This window comes from Photinus pyralis, unplaced genomic scaffold, assembly GCF_008802855.1.
Source record: "Photinus pyralis isolate 1611_PpyrPB1 unplaced genomic scaffold, Ppyr1.3 Ppyr1.4_LG7, whole genome shotgun sequence".
Taxonomy (NCBI): Eukaryota; Metazoa; Arthropoda; class Insecta; order Coleoptera; family Lampyridae; genus Photinus; species Photinus pyralis.
Genome location: NW_022170738.1, coordinates 3152083 through 3176934, shown reverse-complemented (window position 1 = coordinate 3176934; position 24852 = coordinate 3152083). Strand labels below are relative to the sequence as shown.

Genomic DNA, 24852 nt, shown 5'->3' with positions numbered 1-24852 from the left:
AAAGAAATAATTAAAATTTAAAAAAAAGTGCAAATGATTCAAAAAAATACATGAATTGTTTGAATCAGTATTGAATTTTTAGCGCATTTTTAAGAATTAAAAAAAAATGTGTTTTCGTTTTGCCCGTCCGTCCGTCCGGACCCACTTTACCATTTTGAACTACTTCTAGGGGAATGGTCGTAGAGAATTTTACCTATACCTTGAAGGTGTGCCAGACGACCGTTAAATTTCGCTGTCTAAAAGTATTTCCTGAGGTGCTGTTTTTGAAAGTAAACATGCATTGGGGGGGGGGGGGGTAAACACATGCTACACTTCATGGTATTCTAATGAAAAGTCTCATCGAAATAAATTGGTTTGTCCAAACTATAACTTTAAACTAATTTAAACGAACGATCAATTTTGGAACACGAAAATATAGTTTGTCAGGAAACGAAATTTTGGAGTGGATCCTGTAACGGTTAGGTACCAAATTTGAACTGACAAATTTACACTTTTTAAAAATATGAATTGCACTGACTAGATCAACCGAACAAAGAGATAAAATGGAGTTAAGTTCTGTTGAATTACATACACACAAAAATATGCTATTTGAAATTCTTTACACATTCACCGTAATATTTTCCAGTTTTCCAAATTACAACAAAATACAAAAAACAATACCTTTTACCTCATCTGTATTACTTGGAACTGGCGTCGATCTCCAAAGATTCCTTCGTAGTGAAAATTCCCCTAGGGCAAGGTCAGCGTTCTTTGGTATGTGTAGCTTCTTGTTTTGCCGGGAATAGAAAACCTCGATATATGATGACAAATCCATTTCACTACATCAAAGATATGTATATTTCTCGTGTAAATTTGCTGCTGTTAGTTTTGTTCGTAAAGTTTTCACTTCTTAGTTCATTTTCCCGCTAGACGTCATGCAGATGTAGTTTGTGTGGTTACAAAATTTCCTTTCTTTGACCTTCGTAGATTTTCCGAATTAAAACACCCACGTGTCGTCTCTTGTGACAAAGCACGAAACATAACAGTAATCGTTCGCCAAAGCTCTGGCGCAAGGAGGAATTCGTTGAATATCTACTTTCCATGTCAAATCTTCATGTATAATCTTGAATATTGTACTTTCAGACACTCCAGCTTCCTTTGCAAGTACTGAGATTTTCTTTCGTCGACAAAAGTAACCCAGTTCTTGCCTCAACTGGTTGGTCCTCCTGATCTTGGATCGTCCTGAATGGAATTGAAAAGCTACATAGCCATCGGTTAAGTTCAAAACTGGAATAGATCAAAAGCTCGTTCAAATGTTTCAGGTGTGGAAACAGTAGTAACATGGAAAATGGAAACAAGAGCGTAATCAATTATGCCTTATTACGTTCGACAAAGTAAGCATCGTCCATCATAATCTAAACAAACAATATCTGACAGGTTTCTGGTGAAAAAAAGATGTTAAATTAATTCGTCCTGTTGTCGTTATTGATTTTCCATTGAATAAGGGGGGGGGGGGGGGGTATGGAGAAAACTGGTAGGTATCTATGTAATGAGCAAAATAAACGTTAATGCGATCCCGACGTTCATTTCCGTGCTCATCCTTTAACTGGCGCGGTTCAAATTCAAAATAATTACAAGCTCAGATAATTTCCTGTCTCTTCTATAAATGTGTTTGTTAAACAAGTCCATTGTTTCCAAATGAATGCGTATTAAGGTTACATACTCCACATAGCGGGTGATCCACTCCACGAGCACTTCCATCAACGCTGTAATCTGATTGCGCGCATTTATTATATTACGAGGAGCTCTGACGCCATTATAGAGTTCCAACCCTTGACAAATTTTCCTGTTTGCTTATTATAATAGTCAACAGCGATTGATGGTGATCTCGCAAATATTTCCAATTCAACAGGCCACGGCCATCAATCATTTTGTAAAGCATGGAGATAGATCACAAAAACTGTGGTCTGTTTAAAATTAAAGCTGGTTGTTATCTACCCTCTAAGTGTAATATATCTTAAATTTATATTTAGAGCACTTAAGGCTCTCATTTATAATGATATACAATTTAGTTTTAAAGAGGTTCTTTTAGTGGCTCACATTGCGTAAAAAAGTAATTATTTCATACAAGTACGGCGCTAATAGCTTCATAATTACCTTAATGGGGCATACTAAAAATTGTATTAAGCACCCTCATAAAGTCTAAACTCTATCGCGGCTAGAACCCAATATTTATCGACTGCTTATATAAATAATAAATTGTGAGAACGAAAATGCGGCCTGCCATTGAAAAGCTATTTATAACATTTTTCCACCGAACCCCCGATTGTAATTTGTAATTTTAATGAAAAATCAAAAATTGCAAGTTCAATACAAGCTTTACCTTCATTTTAGCATTTACCCCCGCACTCTCAACTGCGATCACTTGCAATGCACCTTCCATCATGAAGTGACACATCACTTTGAAGGCCATAAACAAAATACTCACAAATTTTAATTTTTCTTGAAATGTAGATTTTTACAAAAATTCTTATGGGAGATATGACTGCCTTCCCCTCAACTTATTTTGAAATTTGAACGGTCACAATGTATCCCATAATGGTCTACTAGCAAGGACATTCGGCTCTCACCCAGGAGACTCGGGTTCAATTCCCCGAATGGGAAATTATTTTTTGCACAAAAATGCGTATACCCAGCCCAGCAGAGTTCAACATCAGGTTATTTGTAGGTTTAAGATTTTCTTCTTAAATTTTGTTGAAATGCAAACTTACACAAAATGTACTAAAATTTTTTGCGAATTTTTGAAATTCCATTCAACACTTTCCGCGATAAAATAAGCGCAAAAATAATATAATAATAATTATGGACGCATTCGTGGTGACGTCATTAGAAAAAACCATTTCGAATCGCTCACCCGACTTTTGCAAAACGTAGTGTAGAGGGTTGCCTAATCCATCTATTCCATATTCCATGCAATGACATTGTTTTTTTAAGATATCGGATGACCCAATAAGACTGCTCCTCGGCCATATCTCGGGAACCGTTCGTCGTATGACTTAGGGTTAAAAAAATATTGGGTGAATCGGTCATGAAGAATCGCTGGAAATATTTTCAAGTTCTAAAAATGACCACCAGAGGGCGTAACTGCCATCTTAAATTTTAAAATTGCATTTTCTTTAAATTTCGCACAATAAACTAAATTTTTTTTTCACATTTTTAAAGAAAACCAGTTTATCTAGATTTTCGTTAAAAAAACTCAAGTTATTTCAAAAACAAAGATGGTATGGGGCGTTCAATTGTTTTTGAAATAACCTGCTCTAACTTCTTAACGGTTTGACCGATTTAAACAGCTTTGGTATCGTTGAAAAGACCATTCCTTGGGCAATAAGAATCAACCAAAATATAGTTAATTTAGTTGAATCCAGTGGCGTCACTGGATACATCAGGGTTGGGTATTTTTGTGTGCGGATCTGGCCAGTTAAATGCGTGTGAAAGTTGATAGCGCCAGAAAGTTGCGACTTACGATGAAATTAACTACAATACGGAACGGGTTTTAGCTCGGGTTTTAGCCTTCATGGTACTTTAATGAAAGGTCTCAACGCAATTAATTAATTTCTACCATCCATAGTCCTTCTCACTACGTTCACTTTGGGCAAATGTAACAAAATTACCTTGAGATAATCCCCCAGTAAACTCAGGCAAAGTAGAGGTGGATCGGGCTTCTGATACAGTAGCAAAAATAAACAAAAAGGGAAATGTAATAATAGTAAACTGGATAGGCGTCACTTTAGTTTTTAGTAACTTTCAAACGAGATGAGAGAATAATTACCAACAGGGGGCAATAAGGCAGACTAAGAGATCCTTGTTCTGGTCTTGAAAAGCTAAAGAAATAAAATACTTGATTGGAATAGAACGTAAACAGTAGTTGACGTCACAATCGAGGGTGATTGAATGAATGATCTCAAAAATATTACAAATAGGACATTGTAATATATAGATTTGAACTGTATTTAAATTAGAATTAATGTTTAGTAAAAAGGGGATCCATACGTAGTCAGAGAAAGCGGACTTCCGCGGAATACAACGGAGCTGTAACCGTTAAATGAACCTTAAACAAATGTAATAATTTCAATTTGATTGTATCGAAGATGAATATGTAATCAAACGTTATATCATTGTATTGTTCATATCCAGGAGTCGGCGAAAATAAAAATTACCTTTGAACTTCGGGTCGCAACCTTGTGAGCTCAAAAGCGTTCCGTCTTTTCTGTAACAGAAAACAACACAACAAACAAATAAAAGGGGCAGTTTCACTGTGCCCGGCACAAAATATTGCGAAATACCAATTCTAACGTCTGACACTGAGGCCAATCTGTAACTAAACCGTAATTAATACTCAGAGGGAATTAATAATTCGAATGACTGTACAGTGTACACTAAACGTATACATCCATATAATAGTATATTAAGATACAAGTGTATAATCAAGTCTTTAAAGCACGCGCAACGAGTTTAAGGGCACGACGCAAAGCGGAGTGCCTTTAACGTTGCAAGTGCTTTAAAGACCAATTATACACGTGTATCTTATAGTAAGCAAGTAAACAAACGTTGGTAGGTATAAAATCCAAATCCAGTTAAGTCTATTATAAAGAATATGAAAAGTTGTTTCCATGGATGAATAGGAAGTTATACTTACGAATAAAGTCTTAAATGCATCGATAATGCTGGCATATATGAAGGAAATGTCAAAGGTATTTAAATCTTCTATCTTTTGGTGCATTCATTCAAAACTTCACTTATTGCTGGGACTAAAAAGTGGAACAGATTTGGAAGCATACCCTAAATTATGCGCGTTTGTAAAAGCTTCAACCAAAGAATAGGTATAGGCCAAAGAAATGTTCTGCATTTACAGAAAGCGACTTAGGAAGATTTTTTATTTCACCCAGATGACAGTTTCAAAAGTCATATTTGAAGTATCGTTACTTAGCAACTTTAAAGCACGTGGTTTTAAAGGCCTTTTTTCGCACGCATTTGAGTGTTTAAAACGGAGATTGTGATTCAGGTATAATAAAAAAATTTATAATGCACATACATACGTGGCTCAGTTAGAAGACTTCCGTTATTTAATATTGAACTCAACAAAAAAAATGGAAAATAGATTTTAGCATAATAAAGTAATAGGTATAGATCTCGAACCCCACGAAAAATCACTGTTTTGTAACAATTGAGAGCGTTAAAACCGCGTCTTCGAGCAGAATTCGTCACAAAATACTATATTTTTCCCGTGTGCGAAAACCGAATTTAATTTTACGCTCTCTTACAAACTGGCAGTAATTAATTAATTAATTTTCTCTCCTCTCTGGACCCATCCCTACTCTTTTCCACTTCACAAGAACACCCGCAAAATGGCGCTAATTAGTTAACTCGGCCATCTTTAATAATTAGCTCATTTGATTCATTTAGCTCCTCAAATTACGAGGGCGCTAGTGCCATAAATCAAAAGTTACGACCTTTTCATATTGCATTATCAACCTTTGGAAGACGTCTAGTACTTAAATTACACAATCTGCTTACATTTGAAAAATATGCTGTGAAAAACCTTTTAACGGCCCGTTTCGACTTAAAAACCTTGACACAGTTGATTGATAGCCTCATCAGTCAACTGAGCAATGACATGACTTATACTTTTACTATACAACAAAAGGATATAATTTCTGCCTGTTTTACCCAAATCTCCAGTTGTCTTCGAATCACTAATTATTCCATTTGTCTATTTTTTGCTGCTTTATCCTTTAATAAATGATTTTGTTTGATATCTTAGAAGTACGATCAAAGCAAAGCCTCATGTTTCCTTCATTACACGTAAAAATCTTTCCCATTATTTAAACATCAGACTTCGGATTCGGCATCCCGTGTAACAAATGCTGCTCTTATTCATATACAGACGCTGTTCCCTTCGATTTGTACAATATATCAAATAGCTATTTTTATTTTTCTTTGTCCTCCGAATAAAATATTTGTTGCTTTAAAATGAAATTGAATATCGTATTTCTTCTCGAGCTTGCAATGCAAACAAATCTATCTGTTTTTAGAAAGTATTACGGTAGTCAATTTGTGTTTGGTCTCCATGTAACTCCACATGGTGCAACTGTAACTCATATTATTTTAATCCAATGACAATTGCTTTAATCCACTCTCGAATCTCGATAGCCGCTGGCTAGTTTATCGACCATCAGTTACCTCTGTTTATTAACACTACCCCATTAGCATAAACAGCTCGCACCACTTTTTTAAAAAATAAGTTGTTGCGATACTAAATGGCAAACAACGCATCCAAAAATGAAAGTTGATTGTGGATTAAACGATCAAAATTAAATGGTTGTAATAAGAACCTACCTTTTCGTTGCTTTGATAGGTTTTTTGTTTTTGTTCGTGTATCAACAATTGAATTTATTCACTTGCCCGTCTTGATGTTGTAGTGGTACTTTGTGTAAACGCTTTCGTTGTTTTCGGTATTGAAAAGAATTAGGATTCCATCCTAAAAGTGCAAATTTTTTAAGATCGTTCACAGATCCCTCAATTAGGCAAGTTTGCCCAAAGAAAGACGAAAGGCGAAAACGTTATAAACTTTATAATCGAAGAAGAAAGTTCCTTTAATAAGAGACCGTTTATCACCTACACGTAAAATCGACCAAGCCGACTCAATTCAGCGGCGTTTGAGACCATTAATTTTTTCGTTTTCCCTTCTTTGTCATCGAATATTCCTTCTCAGCACGATCTTATCGTGCAGAACGAAAAGGACGCTATCGGGTGATCGATTCTTGCCTTTAACCAAAAGATGATCCCACGAGATCAAAGAGCTACAGTTTTTCGACATTACCTTTTCGGAACGAATTTGTGCGATATTCATATTCGTGAAAGAGGCGCAACGAGGACCATTTCATTTGCATTCCACTCGCTTTGTGTACCGCAACTATTTTTGGTACTTATTCATCTTTACTACAAAACGTATGCTGGTTGATTTTGTGTGTTATTCCCTATTTAATATGCAGGCGTTGCGCCGTCTTGGAGCAAGTATAACAAGATGCATCTTCGTTAGGCGAAAGTGAATGGTGGATTCGTAAAATAAAATCCTTAAGGGCATACGCACTCTTGAGGGTGGAGAGAGATCACGCAGCAATCCTCGTCCTTTTTGCCTTAGGACAGGGAGGCGGAAATTAGTAAATTATGAAGAGATGTTCAGCAAAAGAAAAGGAGTGGAAATAACAGCAAAAGGTGTCGTTGAAGTTTTTTTGTGCCCGGTGTAAGTTATTCCAAACGCAACTTTTAGAAGTCTTGGTAGAACACCTGCGAATTTTAAGTGACAAGACAGAATAAATGTGGCGTCGTAATAATTGCATGAGAAGTTTAAGGATTTATTTGGGGTTGTGTAGTTTTACGTACTGGATATTAGGGAGTGTACAGGGTGTTCCCATGATTGAAAGCGTTTACTGCCTGTAATTAACTTTTCAGCATCAGTATATGACCTGTAATTCTTGTAATCTCTGTTGATGTATGATCGAGTTGCAAGGCATTATGTTGTTGGAATACACTGCATTCCTTCCGAAGTAGTGCACAATTGAGACTCGCAAATGCTACGGAAGTAGATCACAAGTAGATCAAGGCCCTTCAGGCATTAATCAATTAATTAGATACCGAGCCATGTACCTAAGAAATTTTTACTCGTGATTCAGTAAATCAGTTTATCCGATCATTATTGAATCAGGAGATTTGTTCATTTGGAGAATTAATTGCGAATTTTATTTGAAGTTTAACGTAATCGGGAAATATTTTGTGAAATATATTGAAAAGTAACTTAATTTACAATTATTAAATTTATTTTTATTGTCGTTGATGAACAATATATCAGTGTTTTCGAATTGGAGTTCATTATTACTTCCCTGGTATCTGCCCAGTTTTATACAAGGCTAGTTAAACTTTTAAAGAAGATGAGTGGCACTCAATTCTATGCAAGAAGGTTGCGAAGATTTTATGCCCGAACGAATAAACCGCTAAAGTTCTCAAGCCTTTTTTACTTTAAAACCCTGAACTAGCTGGCCGTTTATGCGGCGGATTTGAGTCAAACCAGCGCCAGCTCAACCCACTGTTATAACAATTACGATATCCAAAACTGTGGTTCATCTCCAATTTCAACTTCACGCTTGCATTTCCCGCATGAGGAACAAGTCACCTATCCCAGGGGTGGGACCGTGCTAACAAAAAAACTCTTCGGCTTTAAATCTATGTGTGAAATAAACTGCGATTCACCAATGTCTGCATATTCTGTAGTTTCAACTTTGGATTTGCCTTTTAAGGTCATGTAATTTTTCATGTTGCTTGTAAGAAAAAGATATTGCATCAAAGATGAGTCATCTTGTTACGTTTTTTCCTTACCGATTTAAATTCCATTTAAGTAAATTCTTACGCCATCTAGGTATTTCCTTTGTTAACCCGTTTAATAAGATGTATGTTATCTCTGTGAGAAATTTGTTATTACCTTAGTTCTTTATTTTCGCCACTAGAGACCATCCGAGTCGTGCAGCGATGTTCTATATCCTTTATTAATTTGGACATGAAGATCCTGCTTCCATATTAGTTGATTGTAAATTATTTTCATGTGGTACGCCATTACTTTTCTACTAACTTTTTGTCTACCTGTAGAAGGGCTTTGGGTTTTGGCGGTCACCATATATCTTTGGAGCGATTTCTCTTTATCTTTTTGATGTCTGTGTGTTCCATTCAAGCGTTTTACGGATGTGTATTAGAACGTATCAGTAGGAGGTACATAATATATAGATTAATGATTCATCATTTTTCTTAATATGTAATTTTAAGGTTTTATCTACCCTCAAGTTTTCTCACAATTTGTTCTTAAGTTCTCATCGTTTTCTGGATTACCTTTTCCGTTGTATCTGCCTGGATATTAATTACTACCTACGCAGTACGTGAATGACATCACTTTTTGACCTGACCCGCCATCTTATTAGGATTGAAATTGGCTTTATTATTATTATTATCCCTCTCTTGTACTGGGCCCTCAACAGGCATGCTTTTTGGAGATGCCTCTGCAGAAGGTCTATACTACTCCGGTATTTACCTTACGAATTAGGAAAACTGCAGGAAAACCTAATTCGGAGTGCCCGGCAAAATGCTCGAAACTGGTCTAATGTAATTCCCATCTCTGTCACAGATGAAAAATTCACCACAACCCAGGTTCGAACACCCGACCTCCGGATTTATAGTCCAACGCTCTACCACGGACCCATAAAGCCGGTTTGAAAATTCTACTTCATTCTACCTACATTAACCTGGTGAATCTACTTCATTCTACCAACATTATTACCTACTCGAAGTTTGTAGCCGGAAATTGAATTTAAACCGCAAGTAAACCATTTTGGAGATTGCTGCGGTACACCTTATTTTACTTACGCAGCACGCTGCTTCTGTCGTTGCCGAATAATATATTTTTCGTTTCGATCTACATTACCTACGTTTCATATCCTTTATATTAGTGTGTGTGTAGTAAGGGTTGGCATTGGATGTTATCCATTTGCCACAGACTTTTGTTATGTTCCCTGGTTTTATAATTAACGCGAACTAATTTTAAATATACATATGTTGCGTCAAAGGATATTAATTTCATGTTACAGAATGCATTGGACTCTGTGCTTAAAGTCAAAATATTTTTAAGGGAGAACATTACGTTTTCCATTAAAATATAAAGTTATGTTGGATATTATTGCTTGGATCAAACACCATCGCGGTCGTTGTATGAGATACGTCATTATTATAATTTGCTGTTTTATTTACTTATAGTTATAATTTTGTTATAAACTGAGCTGAGCACGTTCTTTGTTTTGTGTTATAATTGTAAGTTGGGTGGCAGGGAAGACCAGTTCTGCAGGGATTTGCTTACCTGCACAACTGATTGCTGACCCTTTCTGCTAGTGTTATTGTTATTTATTTTACGTAAAATATGTAATTTCATTGTGTACCTACACTGCAGAGTAAATCTATTATTATTATTATTATTATTAAATGTCCATTTGAATGCTATTCATGAAATTGACCAGAGCATCAAATATGTTTTTGTTTTGAGTCTCAAGTAATGTCGTTATGTTTACCGGTAGAGGAATTGAATTTGCTATCAAAATTTCTTGCAGTTGTTTAATGGCGTGGATAAAATTTTTGCATGAGAAGAAGATGTGGTTTAAATCACCTATTGGCAAGTTATCGCATGAACAGTAGGGCGACTCGGCTAGGCCAATTTTATTAAGGTGAGCGGGGAATTTCCCGTGGTTAAGTTTTAATCTAGTGATTGAGACCGCGTATTTTCTGATGACATTGAAATTTGAAATATGTGGTGTCTTGCATGGTACCTTGGGGTGTATCAAGGTATAATGGTGCTTGGACTTTGTCGTAAAATCTTGCCAATGAAGATCCCAGCTTAATCTCATGTTCTTCCTTGCCGAATTCACTAGGTCGTAAAAAGGCGAAATTTTGAATAATTTAGTTCCCGACGCAGCTTCTTTGGCAAGTTCGTCTGCCTTTTCATGTCTGTTTACCGATATCGAGACCCGACTTTGTCTACGTTACTTTCTGGTTACTACGAAAAATTCATTTCTGTTAGTTTGATTACATTGTATACTTCAGATTAGCTGTTATACGGGATAGTAGCTACCGTTGCTTAGTTTTTTTAGTTACCGACACTTAGTCCGAGACCGATTTTTACAATTTTTAGCTAAATTACTTGTTTTCCTCCGAAGAATTTGCTCTACTACCTTTTGAATTATTTAGACTGCATTGTTGTTGTATAGAAATTTAGTTATTTATGCGTCGTAAAGTAGTTCTTGAATTTAACATCACGATTATGCTTCTATATTTACATATAATCACCGATTGTACGATCCGTGGTCAAGTCAAAATTGCTTTTCATTTGTTAACGTGAATTGAATTATTGATTCTTTTTTTAGTATTGATTACAGTTTAGTATCCGATTGCCCGGGTGTCAGACGTTAGGCATTGCTATCGCAATATTTTATGTGCCGCGCTATTCACTATCCCTCTTGTTCGTTTGCTTTTGTTGTTGTCTGTTACAGATAAGGCAAAAAAGCGCCTTTCTGATCTCGAAAGAGTCGTTACAAGCTGTGGTTCAAAAGGTTTACTTTTCGAGACTCTCATAACGTTCGATTACATACTCGTTTTCGATACAATCGAATTGTAATTACTACATTTGTTGCAATAGTCATTTAACCATTATAGCTTCGTTGTTTTCTGCAGAACCCTGTTTTAATAATTTTTCTACCAGTTTCTACCAGTTGATGCCCTTTTTGCTAAAAATTGATTTAAATTTAAACCTTGACATTTCAGATCTAGATATTACAGTGTCCTATTTGTAATATTTTGAGAGAACTACTGTCTCTGCCAATTACTTTAAGGGGCAAAGGACCCAAAGAAAAGGGAGCTAATTGACGACGACTAAGAAAACAGGAAACCTACTTATTTATTATCCCTCTCTTGTTCTGGGCCCTCAACAGGCTTGCGCCCAATTACAGAGTGACCCGCATAATGCTTTTAGAGGTGACTCTGCAGAAGGTCTTAAGTTGTTCTATACTACTCCGGTATTTACCTTACGAATTAGGAAAACTGCAGGAAAACCTAATTCGGACTAGCCGGCAGAATGTTCGAAACTGGTCTAAGACAATTCCCATCTCTGCCACAGATGAAAAATTCACATCAACCCAGGTTCGAACACCCGACCTCCGGATTTATAACTCAACGTTCTACCACTGAGCGATAATGCCGGTCATCCTACAGGAAAGCAAACTAACAAGTGGCATAGCCGCGATGACTGGTGAATAGGAGGAGGGAAGGAGAGAACCAGCAGAGGCCCAGCAATCGTAATCAGGCAATACCGAGGCACTGAGGTTGAGAAATTTGAAGAAAGAAGCGAGAGTTATCTATAGCCCAAATCAAGACGAGTATAGGAAGACTAACGGTTATAGGATGCCACATCCTAGAGCGAAAGAGCGGAAGTTACCCGGGCAACATGGTACATCTACATAGACTGAGGGTGGAAAACACATTCAGCAAATCCAAAACGGTGCTGACATGGATGAGAGGAAACCCTGAATCACAGATCGACCACACAGTAAGGACCAAGTCAAAGAAAATAGGCATCACGAACACAGTACGAGTATGGGTCAGAACAGTAGGATCGGACTACCAAATGGTAAGGGGGAAAGTGGGGGATGGAGGGGAGAAAGGACAGGGAACAAATCGGGAGAACTAAATGATAGAATGTGAAACTTCTGGCAGGGAAGAAGAAAAGGGAGGAGGAAATCAGGAACAAAAAAGGGGAAGGGAGACCATCTTGGAACAGAATCGCCGAAACGCTCAAGAGAGCAAGCAATGAACAACCACAGCAGAGCACTGAAGAAAGAGGTTTGGGCAAAACCCACACGAACATGAAGCAAAGAAAGACAGAGCCTTTGAACAACATGAGATCAAGGAATTCGCCGAATTTGCAGAGAACCAGAGAAAGGAATGCGCAAATGCATAAAAAAACAAAAGGAGGAAACAAGCAGGAACCAAATAATACATATCAATGACAGCATGGGAAAAGCTCCTGAAGGACAGGATAGGATACAGGCCGAATTGCTACAATACGCATCAGAATGGCTAATCTAGGACCTACATGAATTAATTCAGGAGGTATAGACCAGGAACTTGGTCCCCAAAGAACGACAGCAGACAGTGCAGATCCCCATCCCAAAAGTCAGGTCACCACAAGGAACAGACGATTACAGGAGAATCTCGCTATCAGTGCGGGATACATAATATACGCGCAACCTACCTACTGCAGTGCCTAGAGCGCCACACATCCAAGACACCAGGTTTCATAAAAGGGGACCGGACGGAAGACCATATATTCACGACCAGGAGAATTCTGACGCTGCCGGGACTGCCGAAATTCCTAACCAATAGCGTGCCTAATTGAGTATACTAATATACAATGGTTTGGGAGGAAGACCGAGCACCAAATAAAAATCAGAAGAATCAAACAAGGATGTTCGCTCTCCCTAAGGCTCTTTGGGATAGTAAACAAACAAAAATGAGAAAAGCAGCTCCAAGAGCACATTTTTTTTGCATTCTTAAAAATGTGCGGTACGCCGTAGTCCAATTTTGAAATTTAAAAGGACGGACCTGGTTGTAGACATTAGCTATAATTACGCTACAAGAAAATAATCCTCAGCTCAACTTTAGCAAGAATAAGAGCATACGTTTTTAAATGTAATTGATAATGGTTGTAAAATTGCAATGGACTTAATTTAGGTTTAGCTTAGTATCAATCACGTACCTACATCCATGAAATGAAATTAGCGAACAGTTCAAACGAACATAGGAATCGTCGACGAGCATCTAATGTCAACAAGAACCGCCCTTAATTTAGATTAGATGCGCAGATTACATTCAACTTCAAAAATTATATACACAAAGCAAATCCCTGAAAGCCTTGACATATCTAGACAATCCAAAAAAAATCTCATCGTAAACAAAATAAACAAACACAAAAAAAAACGAAAATAAGAAACATACTACCATCAAAATAGACATGGAAAACTTGTTTTAATTAACAATAATCTTTCTAATTTTACCTTGGTAAATCGGGAAATCGCCATCGCTTCGGCTATGCGTCAGCATTGAATTTTCGAATGAAAGATACTCCAAAAAAGCACTAGAACGTCCCAATAACGCACTAGAACATAAAGGATGAGAAGTTGTCGGATGAGGATTTAGATATATCAACAAGACGGAACGGTGAAAACGTCGCGACGCCTGAAAACGCACTGCGAGGGCTGGGTGCCGCTCCGAAAAGTGAGGATGCTGCGCTTCTCGTAGCTCTAGACACTAACTTCAGTCATTTCGGATGATTTAAACCGTTACGTACAATGATGGGCAATTTCTTTTAACAGTCTTTCTGAAATTTTGATTTGGCGAGAAATAAATATTATGAGGGCTTTTTTTTTATTTGGCCACAAAGCCCCGCGAGAATACCCCGTACATCAATACATTTGAGTTAGGAATCCTCAAGGAATCATTTATATAATTTGGCCAACAGCTCGCGTGCTTCATAAGATCCTGTTCCGCAGAACATCGTCTCTCTGGGAGTTTTCCAATAAAAAGGCCTTCCGCGACGTATTCCTTTATTTAAATAAATCTCGCCGCCATGGCCGTACAATAAAACGAAAGTGCCGCATATTTCGGGCGGCGAGCGTCGAGTTCGGCTCAAATTAAATTTTAAGGACGTGCCTCCAGAATTTCATCGGATGTGAACTCGCCCTTTCGATCAATAGCGACGAAACCACGAATGTAATAAGAGTTGGAAAACACCGACCTCTCTATGCCAGAAATTACATTACGCAGATTTGGTTGATAACTCAATTATACATTTTTCAATAATTGCGCGTAATGCAATTACGTGCGTTAGGTCCAAATACAGTTTTCTGCACGCTGGTTAAGTGCGCCGAACGGAAATGGGAGAAACGCGTAACCCGGGCAAGTGCGGAATCGTACAAAGTTGGGGAGGTCGGGTGCAAAAAATTAACTCGTTACTCAATTTGCAAGGGTCTTCATGCGGACAAGTTAATCTACTGAGTGTCTTTATTTTACTATTACACTAGTCTGTTAATCACGTGATTACTATTTTGGCTATTTTCTACGTTGGCTTATTGGCAAAGTATCTTCTAATGATTTTTCCTGATTCTTAATTTGAAATTTTAATGCAATGATCTCCCTCCGTCCTTTCATCAACCTGTCTGTCTTGATCAACTTTTTACTGAAAACCACTGATGAAATTGGGTCGTCATAATTCGAATCAGGAGATCGACTTGACTCGTGCCCCCGGCTTTGGCGGAGATTAAATCTCTGAGTGTTTTTATTTTACTATTAATCATTCCGAAGCAGTTCTATATCCGGCAATACTTCTCTTACTCTCTTATTAGCTACGGTGTCGATTAAATTGCCAAATACGAAGCATTTGTCTCAGGGTTGATTGCTGAACTCAAAAATCTATAGAGCATCGCGTAATCGAACATTCAACAAAATATCATTCTGTTAACTGGAAGGCTCTGTATATTTTAACATACCTACTAGTTTCATGTTTTGTAGCTCTATTATTATTTAATTGAGGGTAGTTATGCATTTCAATACATGTAAACATATTAATATGTAACCTATGCCATGCGGTCGTTGTATTTGGCTTCGGCACCTGTAATGACGATGAGACACCCTGTATGTGTCAGATATTGTTAACGTTAAATGTTCGTGTTTGACTAGATTTAAACATCGGGAAATTATTTGCGTTGTATTTTTAATCTCATGCTCTTCTCCGGTCATAGATAAGAAATTTTCTTATCGCTGCATATATAACGGGCGATTAAAAATAAGTGGTGGTCGAGTCGCCTTTGGAAGTTTAAGTTAAGTACGATTTCAAATGTAAACAAAAATTCCAAAGGTGATTCGACAGCAACTCATTTTTGAAAATATGGACGTGTTTTCGCCAAAATTTACAATAGGTGCATTATTTTTGTAAAGGAAGGAGGGAGAAAGTAAATGAAAAGGGAGAAGGTTTAAATAAGCGAACCGGGCGTATATCAAGGCTCTTTTTTGATGGAAGACATGAATCGAGTTTTTTTTACGTTGAAACATAGCCGAATAAGTGTTGCAATAAAAGATTTATCTACTACGTCGTTATTTAAATGAACTTCTATATCGGATTAAACGGAAGCGTATTTTCCCGTTTACAAAACAGGTTAGTCGGAGTCTCGGAGTGCTATGGCTATCGAACATTGGTCTCTGAAGAGAAGGTCTTCAAGTTATCAATTAAAGAGAGTATCTCTAGTATCATTGTTATCACAAAAAGGTCAGTGTAGTCTAAGTCTATTTTAAGTGAAGTCAAAGAAGTGAGGTTTTATGTATAGATAGTGCGTTCGTTTGTTGTAAAGTGCAATTTTGACCGAATGAAAAGGATTATTTAAATTATTATTTAAACTTTATTTAAGTAAATTTAATTTGTTAAACCGATCGCTTGTTATCTAGTGTGTGTTATTCTGGCCGTGAGTGGCTTTTCTTTCAGCGTATTTGATTGTTTTATGTTGAATAAAATTCGTAAAAATTTAGTTTTGTGATTATTCGAGCCCAAGTTACGACTCAGATAAGAGTTATGTTAATTTTTTCTATTTCGTGCCCAGAATTACATCAGGTGTTCTTTAAAAATTTGTTAATTCATTATTTGGAATTATGGAGGCGGTTAAGGCTGTAACGAAGCACCTATTTTCGGTGCTTCATACCCGAAGTTATGACCACACCGTATATTTGTTCAGACGACCAACTGAACACCCGGTATCTAGAAGCGTTTTAAGTTGGATGCTTCGTTAAGAAAAGTGTCGTGCCGAAAGTATTTGTTTTGGTTCTAGAAGTTGAAGATAGAAGCTAAAGATAATTGATTTGATTTGTTGTTTCAGCCGGCGCTACCCTAAATAAAATCTGAAATTAATCCGGCATTTGCAATAATTTCTCCCAAAGATAAATCAATATTTTTGTTGCGTCCGGTAGCTCTTGTCATTTGGAAGACTGAATACTTGAAACTTTGGCATATGCCCGACGTAGCCGCCTATCCCAGAATTTAGCAAATTAATATTTTAGAATTTCAGCCACGTTAAACCTTTATTAACTGGTTTTTGTTTCCTGTGATAACTGAAAACTACAAGACCATACCAATTAACAAAAGGTGTTCATTGGACTACCTATTTTTCAAATTTCAATCCGGCCAATTAAGTAAGTGAAATTAACAGTAGTTAAATAAATGTGTTGCAGTAAACGTCATTCCACATAGTCGTGCCCTATGGTAATTTACAGGTTACTTGGCTCAATCGGAAAAATGTAGGGCCATAAGGAAAAGTGGGTGATAGAGACGGGATGGTTAGGGTCAAATCGTGAAATCTCGAAAACAGGATGTCGCAAAAGGATACTAAGGAAAATTGCGTACAGGCGCGATGTATCGGTTGATAGGATCAAAGCTGCAATAGAATATATTGTTGTATAAACAACTTCATGTAGACGTTATTTCGGTCTAAAGACCAAAAATAATACGAATAAGCACAGAATTGGTTTATTTCATTTGAATTTGTCTCAGTTTTCAATTTGAGAATTGTTTGTAATGCATCATTTTGTTTTTTTATCGCTAGTGTAAATTGTTTTTTTCACTACTAGCGTCTGATGACATGATTATTAACCTTTTTTCCACTTTTTTTTTTTTTCTCGGCATTTGTTCAAAGTGGTTAATAATTTTTTATTATTAACTAGTAGTCAATAATGAGAACTGTCACGCTGTCACTTTTAGAAAACACAACCCGAAATTTCGCTCAATGAACGTTTAGACAAGTTCTCTAAAACGAATAATTGCCACCATTCGCAATTTCCAGAGAAATTACATACCTAAAATTATCACATTTTGAAAAAATTCGAACGAAATTAGTCTTTGAAAAATCTCAATGACAGAACAAAATTCGGCCTGTTTGACTTGTACTTCCACGTACTTGATTGACATGTTAAATTAAGAAACAAACAATTCTGTCCAACCGTTAACTCTCTTATCAATATAATATGTTAATTTAGAGGATTTCAAGTGCTAGTAGTGAAAAAAATAGTATATATACCACGGTAGAGAAGTCTATTATTGCCTTCGCACCTTACACCCCTCGGCGCAAGCGCCTCGAGATGTAATCTTGGTGCTCAGGCAATAATAGTGGACTTCTCTACCTTGATATATAATGTACTATTATTTCATACTATCTAGTAATCGCCGCTTTCCCAGACTGATTTGAGTCTGGTAAATCGTATTTTACCAGACTGAAAATTTTTACCAGACTGGAAATTTTGCCTAGCAACCGCAACTGACATCCATCTAAACGTATGCATTGATATTTGTCAAACTACTGTCAGATCAAACAAATCAAGTGATCGACTTTTGCTTTTATTTTAATATGTACCTACAACATTCTAATCAAAATGGTATTTTAATAGAAATAGAGCAGTATGAAATAAAATGTTTTACATTATTTCACTTATAATTGCACAAGAGGTTTGTATTTTACCGAGTAAATTTGGGTTGTTTAGGTAATGAAAATCTGTTGCCTAGCAATTAGACGAGAAAAACTGTCAACTAATAAAAATGCGACACCGCAGGTGGAGCATTTTTAGGTTGACAGTTTTTCGAGTCCAATTGCTAAAAGGAAACAGATTTGAATTGCCACAACCCAAATTTATTCGGTTTAAATACAAACCTCGAGTGTAATTCGGCAGGACAATTTAACGAACAAGAAATTCACCAAACTAATCAATTATTGACAGACGTCAAACTAGTCATATGGGTAAGGATAATGCGATTATTGGTTCGAAAATGAATAAGTGAAAAAACCACTAGTGCATTTGTCGCTGGAAAAGTTGCAGGTAACTTTTGCCGCTGTCAAAGTGACAATTACACTGCGGCTTATGTGATTTTTTATACATGAGTTGAATTGTCTATGTTAAATCAGTTAACGTTACTCGTTTCGAAATTCCTGCCTCAGCTACGCTTCGGCAGTAAACATCTCACTCGTTAACGTAAACCTTGATTTACCATACTCATATGTAAATAACTATATTTAGATTTGTGTAAAATGGTAAAACGTGAAATTGCGTATTAAAATTTGGGAACATCTAATCGTCAAATTTTGCATATTTTATAAAGGGTTATTTAAGTGTTTGCGATAAGTTATCGAATATAATTTAATTATCGCACGTGTACTCATGCTGATAACAGATGTAGGTGGGCAACAATGTGCGCATTATTTCGGCGTAAGTGGGGACGAATTCCTTCGCTGCCGGCGTTATCTAATCTAATTTTGATTGGCGGTTGCTTTGTAAGTACCGACGGAAGAAGAACATTCTACAATGGAACTGGTGTTCCCTTAAATACGAGACAAGGAGAAATTGGGGCTGCGTGTTTAGTTGGCGGTGCGGAGGTGCATATAGCATATAAATTTGTTTCCGCTTTTGGCCTTTTCAATTTTATTGCAGACGCAGTTCGTCCGTTTTGGAATAGTGTGTAAAAGAAGCGAATTCGAACCCATTTTGCGACCCAGATAGTGGTCATGTCAGATTATTCTTTTCGTATCCAAGATTTATTTCAGGTGTTGATAAAAATTTGCGCAGTAAATTCTTTGAGACTTTCCGAGGTTGCTGGAGGCCACTGAGTATCAAATTTTTAAGTCAAAATCGATTTTTCTTTGTAGCAGACTCGGGAAGTGTACAAAGAGAAACTATAAAAATTCTAATGGTGGGTTTATACAATTATTATCATTAGTTCACTAAACTTAGGATGGTTTCGTTGGTTAGCACCGCGCAATAAACCTTTGTTTCTATAGGCTATTTCTTAATGACTTAATGAATCGCGGTCCTCGGAATGAAAATTTTCGCGAAAGGTTGATCCTTTGGTTTAACAGTTACAGGCAAACAGAAAGTTCTATTCATTATCACAACAGGATGAATCTAATAGTTTTTTACTGGTTTTGACGACACAGTGCAATAACCTTTGATGCGCCCTAATTGATATAACCCAATATAATCTCCATTCCATCTCGATATTACCTATGTGAATAAAATCTCGTTTTGAAGATTGGCACCAAATCATTGTGAATAACCTCAAACAAATTCCCCTGTATAAATCTGTAATTTCGTCGGTACTGTCCCCTATTGGTTCATTTTATTACCTCTCGGCGCACATAAATGGTGATTGATCTTCCAATATATACGATAAGTATCTAAAGTACCGATAACGTAAGCGTAGATAGATAGAAGCGAGAGAAAGCGATGTTTTTAGTATTGCACCTACTTCATTTTCAGATCTATAGGACACGCCACGACCACAAATTTCAATTTTACACGAAACGCTTTGCGTCAACGTTCCATTCTACTTTACGTGATAGCGAGGAACAAAAACTCCTTCTGCTTGACAACTGGAGAGATTCAATTTCAACGAAAGTGATTTATGAGACGAGAGACGTATTACACGCTTTTCCAATAAATAAATGTGTCGTGCACATTGCACGTTGCGCTGTGACAAAAAGATTTTCACTTCGCGCAATCAACAGAGGGGCTGTATCTACTTTTTTTTAGTTAAGGTTTTTTCCACGTATGCCAATGTGGTATAGTAAAATGAAATTGTAGTGGAAAACCCCTTGTGGGTTGTGTGGATGGTTAGTAAAAGGAAATAAAGAAAATAATTATGTACATTTAACTGTGCGCATTACAATGGACTGTAAGCTTCCCTTTTTCGGGGTGTGAAGTGAATAATTTTTTTTGGAGAATCATAATTATCTATTTAACTATTTCCACAAGCAAATTTACGTACCGGAGGTTTCAAAAAGAGAGAATTTTCCGCATTGCCTGATCATTTTATTTAATTGCAGTCTACATTCTGTAAATTATTGAGTGTTTTCAAACACTCTTTCTAATATTGTAGGTGTAACTTTTCCTCAGTAACTGCTTCTAGAAATTCATCCACGGACACTGTTTTAGAAGCCCTAGGAAACAGCAAAAAAGAAGTTAAATCCGCTTTAACGTGTTACACATACTTCGCTATCGTATTAATACATTTTCTCGAAAGTAATACACGATCTCGATTATTAGGGAGTCGGACCACTCCATTTGCACCTCGATTTGCACTAATTTAGAGGTACTCATTTTTAAGGGCGAATTCTCTTTTCACAAATAAAACACACCCCACGGTAATTTACAGGTGGTTGACTTACTTCGCTCACGGCTTAACGCGAGTGGTCTGCCGGTAGGGCTGCAAAACATTATCGATATATCGATATTTATCGATAATCGATATTTATCCATTATCATCATGGTTTAACGCGAATTGTCCCACGACTCTCTGCCACTCACCTAATTCACAACACTTTTCTTTTATAATTCAGATCACCAATCCAAACTAATCTTTTTGTCCAATAAGATTTCTTGACACATATAACTCGAACTTCGCGTGGACCAAATTCCCACAGTCAGTATAAAACATCCTACCCAGCAACGGCGGATGTGACTCTTGAAAAAACAGCACCTAATTCTCATTAATATCGTTCTGAAACGTCTTCCCGGCTTAAAACTCGCAACTTAAATTTGTCATTATTCTTCTGGCTACACATCGGTTCCAATGATTGTAACGATATTGATTGACTTATATCATGGGCGCGATTGTGTGAAGTAGAATTAAGGTACTAATTGAATAATTTTTCAATTTTAAACCAATCGACTTTCTAAATTCCGTTGTGTAACTGAACAGAAGTTCAAGTACCTACGTAAGTATTGTTTCATTTTTACAGTGCATACATATAAAGGGTGTACCACGACGAATGCCAGTTGTTTTATAATACAAAAACTACGCCAATATCCGTCATGCCATGAAATGTCTGCTATAAAACAAATCAAATTCTATCAAAAAGTATTATATTTAGAACAGCGAATTCACCATAAAGAAACACCAAATTACTGAAAACGGTTTCCTAATATAACAATTTACAATATATGTTTGCATAAGTCACCATTAACTGCAAGACAGTAACCAAGTCGATCATAAAATCCAATTCGAACTGCTGCTAATATTGATAACTGGATATCTTTTTGTTTTAGAAAATTCCATGGCATTGCAGATTATTGAAAAAGATGCGGGTTTTATTTTTCCAATTTTCCGTCTTTATTATGCAAAAAATTGAAAACTAATACGGTTGATTGACGTAAAAAATTTTTTTCTACAAAAAACCTTCATACATTTTTGCTCTAAAATAATTTGGGGAGCCAATAATCGCATGTCATGAATTTTACATTGAAATCCCTATGATGCGTTACGCAAGTCACCACCCTGTATACCTAGAATCTAAAAATTAAATAATATATAGGGTCTTCCAATTAAAATAAGCAAATTGGCATCACCAACTTCCGGTATAACCGGAAGTGCTAACATTTTTTAGGTGACATTGACATTACAATATAATGTCAAATTTTCAAAATATTCCAAGGTCATCTTTTCAAGATATTAATAGCCGGTATTCAACGTGGCACATTAATGACACATTTCCAAAATATGTTAGCGAAAATACCATTCCTCGATGGTAATTATAGGGGTTAGTGGTAGAAAGCCAAAATTACTTACGAAGTTCACCGTTGATCGGAATATGCCCTATGGTTCCTACATTTGTTGCTTCAGGTACAGTAAGTGTTTCTAATTGGTCCCCATTCTCTGAAATGGAATATCGAATAATAAATAGGGAAATTTGACATTAAACGCTAGATTTATAACTAAATGTTAAGTAGGTGGAGGTCAAATAAAGTTACACAATCTCGTCAAAACTCCTTTATTGTAAGATCACAGGTAGAGAAGTACAGGGCACTGCAGGTTTTCCTTAAAAGCGGCGATAATTCGGTTTGCTACCACAAAAACCTTAACTTGCTTGTTTTGTACACATTTTTTCGAAATATCTACACGTTCGTTTTATACAGTTAATGGTGTTACGATCACAATAGTTAAAAATGTTGAACAGTATTTCGGGTGGTAATCCCTGTAGGGAGGAAGACCGTAGCGAGTAATGATCTAAAATTAACGTTTTAACCGAATTGGAGATGATATTTTTAAAGGTGACCGACAATGTCTTCAAATTCTGATAGATATTCAACGAAAGCAGACATCCACTTTGCACAACATACATGGAAGGGTCTATAAGCATACAAAATGTGGAGTTGCTTATGCCTTTCACTTTACAATTAACTACAAAATCGTCAGCGATAACAATAGCTGTAATTGAGCACTGGTGCTGAGTGAACGGTGCTAAAATAAACGTGAAGTTGTAGACATTGTTTTGTTTCCAATTCTTTGGCAGTGCTCGTGTTAGGTGTAAAAAACGTTGGTAATGGAAGCTGGAGTGAACATTACAGGTGCTCTCCTCTTGTGGGTTGGAATAATCCGGCGTGACAAATCCAGCTTCCAACATCATTATGTAAATAAATATTGCCATCGTGTCATTTTTATCCACGCATATACCACTTTTGATGCAGTATGTGAACACATTGTTAAAGCAGAGAGGGAACTTTGATCCATCGCAATCTTCCAACAACATTGGTTCCATTACTGCAATAAAAATGTCTGTAGCAGCCTACAGATTACAATCAGTGATGTTCTAAACAATTAAAGCAACACAATGAAGCGTACAGATAACGAAATGGTGTAACAATGCTGCAGAAACACCTGTTAACTACAATCGATCATTTTTAATAAACGATACTCTCCTCTATGGTTCACAGACTCGCAGTGCAAGCATACCTTAGCCGTAGACATACACAAACTGAACTTATGGTAAAATACAAAAGCCTAGAAAAAATGTGCAATAATAAACTGATACAAATGAGTCATAAATATTTACATCATAACCTACATCTATCTTTCGAACTTAACATACATAAAGCTAAAATCTGTACAGTTAAAATAAAACCTGCTTTAAGACGGAATTTCTACCTATATTATTGGGACAAATCCCAATGTAATTTTTAAAAAAATAAAGTGCCAAAAAGTTAAATGTCAGTTGAAATGAAAGCAAGGTTATAAATCTTGAGTAATCGAAATTGGAAATACCTTCTCTATTTTTTATTGCTAACGATTCGCCGCAGTCCTTCGGTTTGTTTTCTAATTCAGAGTTCACGTTGTTATGCACGAATTTTTCACTTTTACTATCGGCCATTTTCCGTTTAAAACTTACTTATTTGGCAACAAACTTTTGTCATGTTTGAAAATAGTCATCTTTGACATTTCCATTCACCGAGAACGTGGCGACATCTAGTGGTTCGTGATCAGGTCCGCTTTGAATTTGTTCATATACAGGGTGGGTTAAAACAGACGTCCACAGTTCATATTTTAAATTGTGTAGTGCTCCAGCATTGATTATACACAGTTTGTAATCAATGACGCAACCGCAAGTAATTTGAAATTATACGAGAGTTGCAAATGACTGTGTGTGATTGATGCGCATTGCAAGATCAAGGTAGACGTGGAAACTCAATTGCATTGGTGAAACATTTAGTACAGTTGTATCGCTCGAAAAGATACACCCTTTATTTACAAACTGTACAGGAATATTTACATTAATAATACATAAGAGATATAGTCCGGGAGACATTTCTGAAAAAGGCCCACTAAATCACTTCTAACGGCGTTTTGTGCTACAAAATGGTGACGGACGATTCTAGACTAATTCGACCCTGCTGAAAACGATGCACCGATTTTGGCATTTAAGCCCCTAAATCCAAGATAGCGGCCGAAAATGCCGTTTTTAGGTTATTTCGAGCCTCCAAGGCACGCTCCTGAATATTTTGTGTACTTTACGGATAGAATATAACACTTTCGTATTCATATTAGGGGCCTAAATCCAAAAATGTCAAAAATTCGTCATTTTTTTTTTCAACGCCTCAAAACTGGCAAAACTTTAGTTTAGTGCATTAACTGACAACAAACCTGAGTTGTCTGAATGTTGGTCAAACTACGTTTATAAGCTCACCCCATTGCAAACCTAGAAATTGTTATAGCGGGAGCGGGTGAATTTGAAGGAGAGAAAATTATGTCAACGAAAGAACGTTCTCAAATTCATCATCTTCACTCTACACACGAAGAATTGGAGCCATAAGTGGTGGAAATTCTATTACTACCTACCACAATTTCACAGATATAATGGCTTCAGCAGGTTT

At 36.6% G+C, this 24852-nt stretch overlaps 1 protein-coding gene across 2 annotated transcripts in view; it reads right to left on the bottom strand.

Annotated features, from left to right (window-relative positions):
* Positions 1-23959, bottom strand: part of LOC116177372 (F-box only protein 7-like) — a 48791-nt gene extending 24832 nt beyond the window's left edge. The window contains exons 1-2 of one of the 2 annotated variants that reach the window (XM_031496343.1): positions 23747-23959; positions 22274-22360 (exon numbers count right to left, since the gene is read on the bottom strand). In XM_031496343.1, the coding sequence (XP_031352203.1) occupies positions 22274-22360; positions 23747-23852 (193 nt within the window). In that variant the 5' untranslated portion in view covers positions 23853-23959. Of the gene's footprint in view, positions 1-22273; positions 22361-22459; positions 23246-23746 lie in introns of those variants that run through there. The other variant, XM_031496342.1, reaches the window with a different exon arrangement.
* Between the last annotated feature and the right edge of the window lie 893 nt (positions 23960-24852).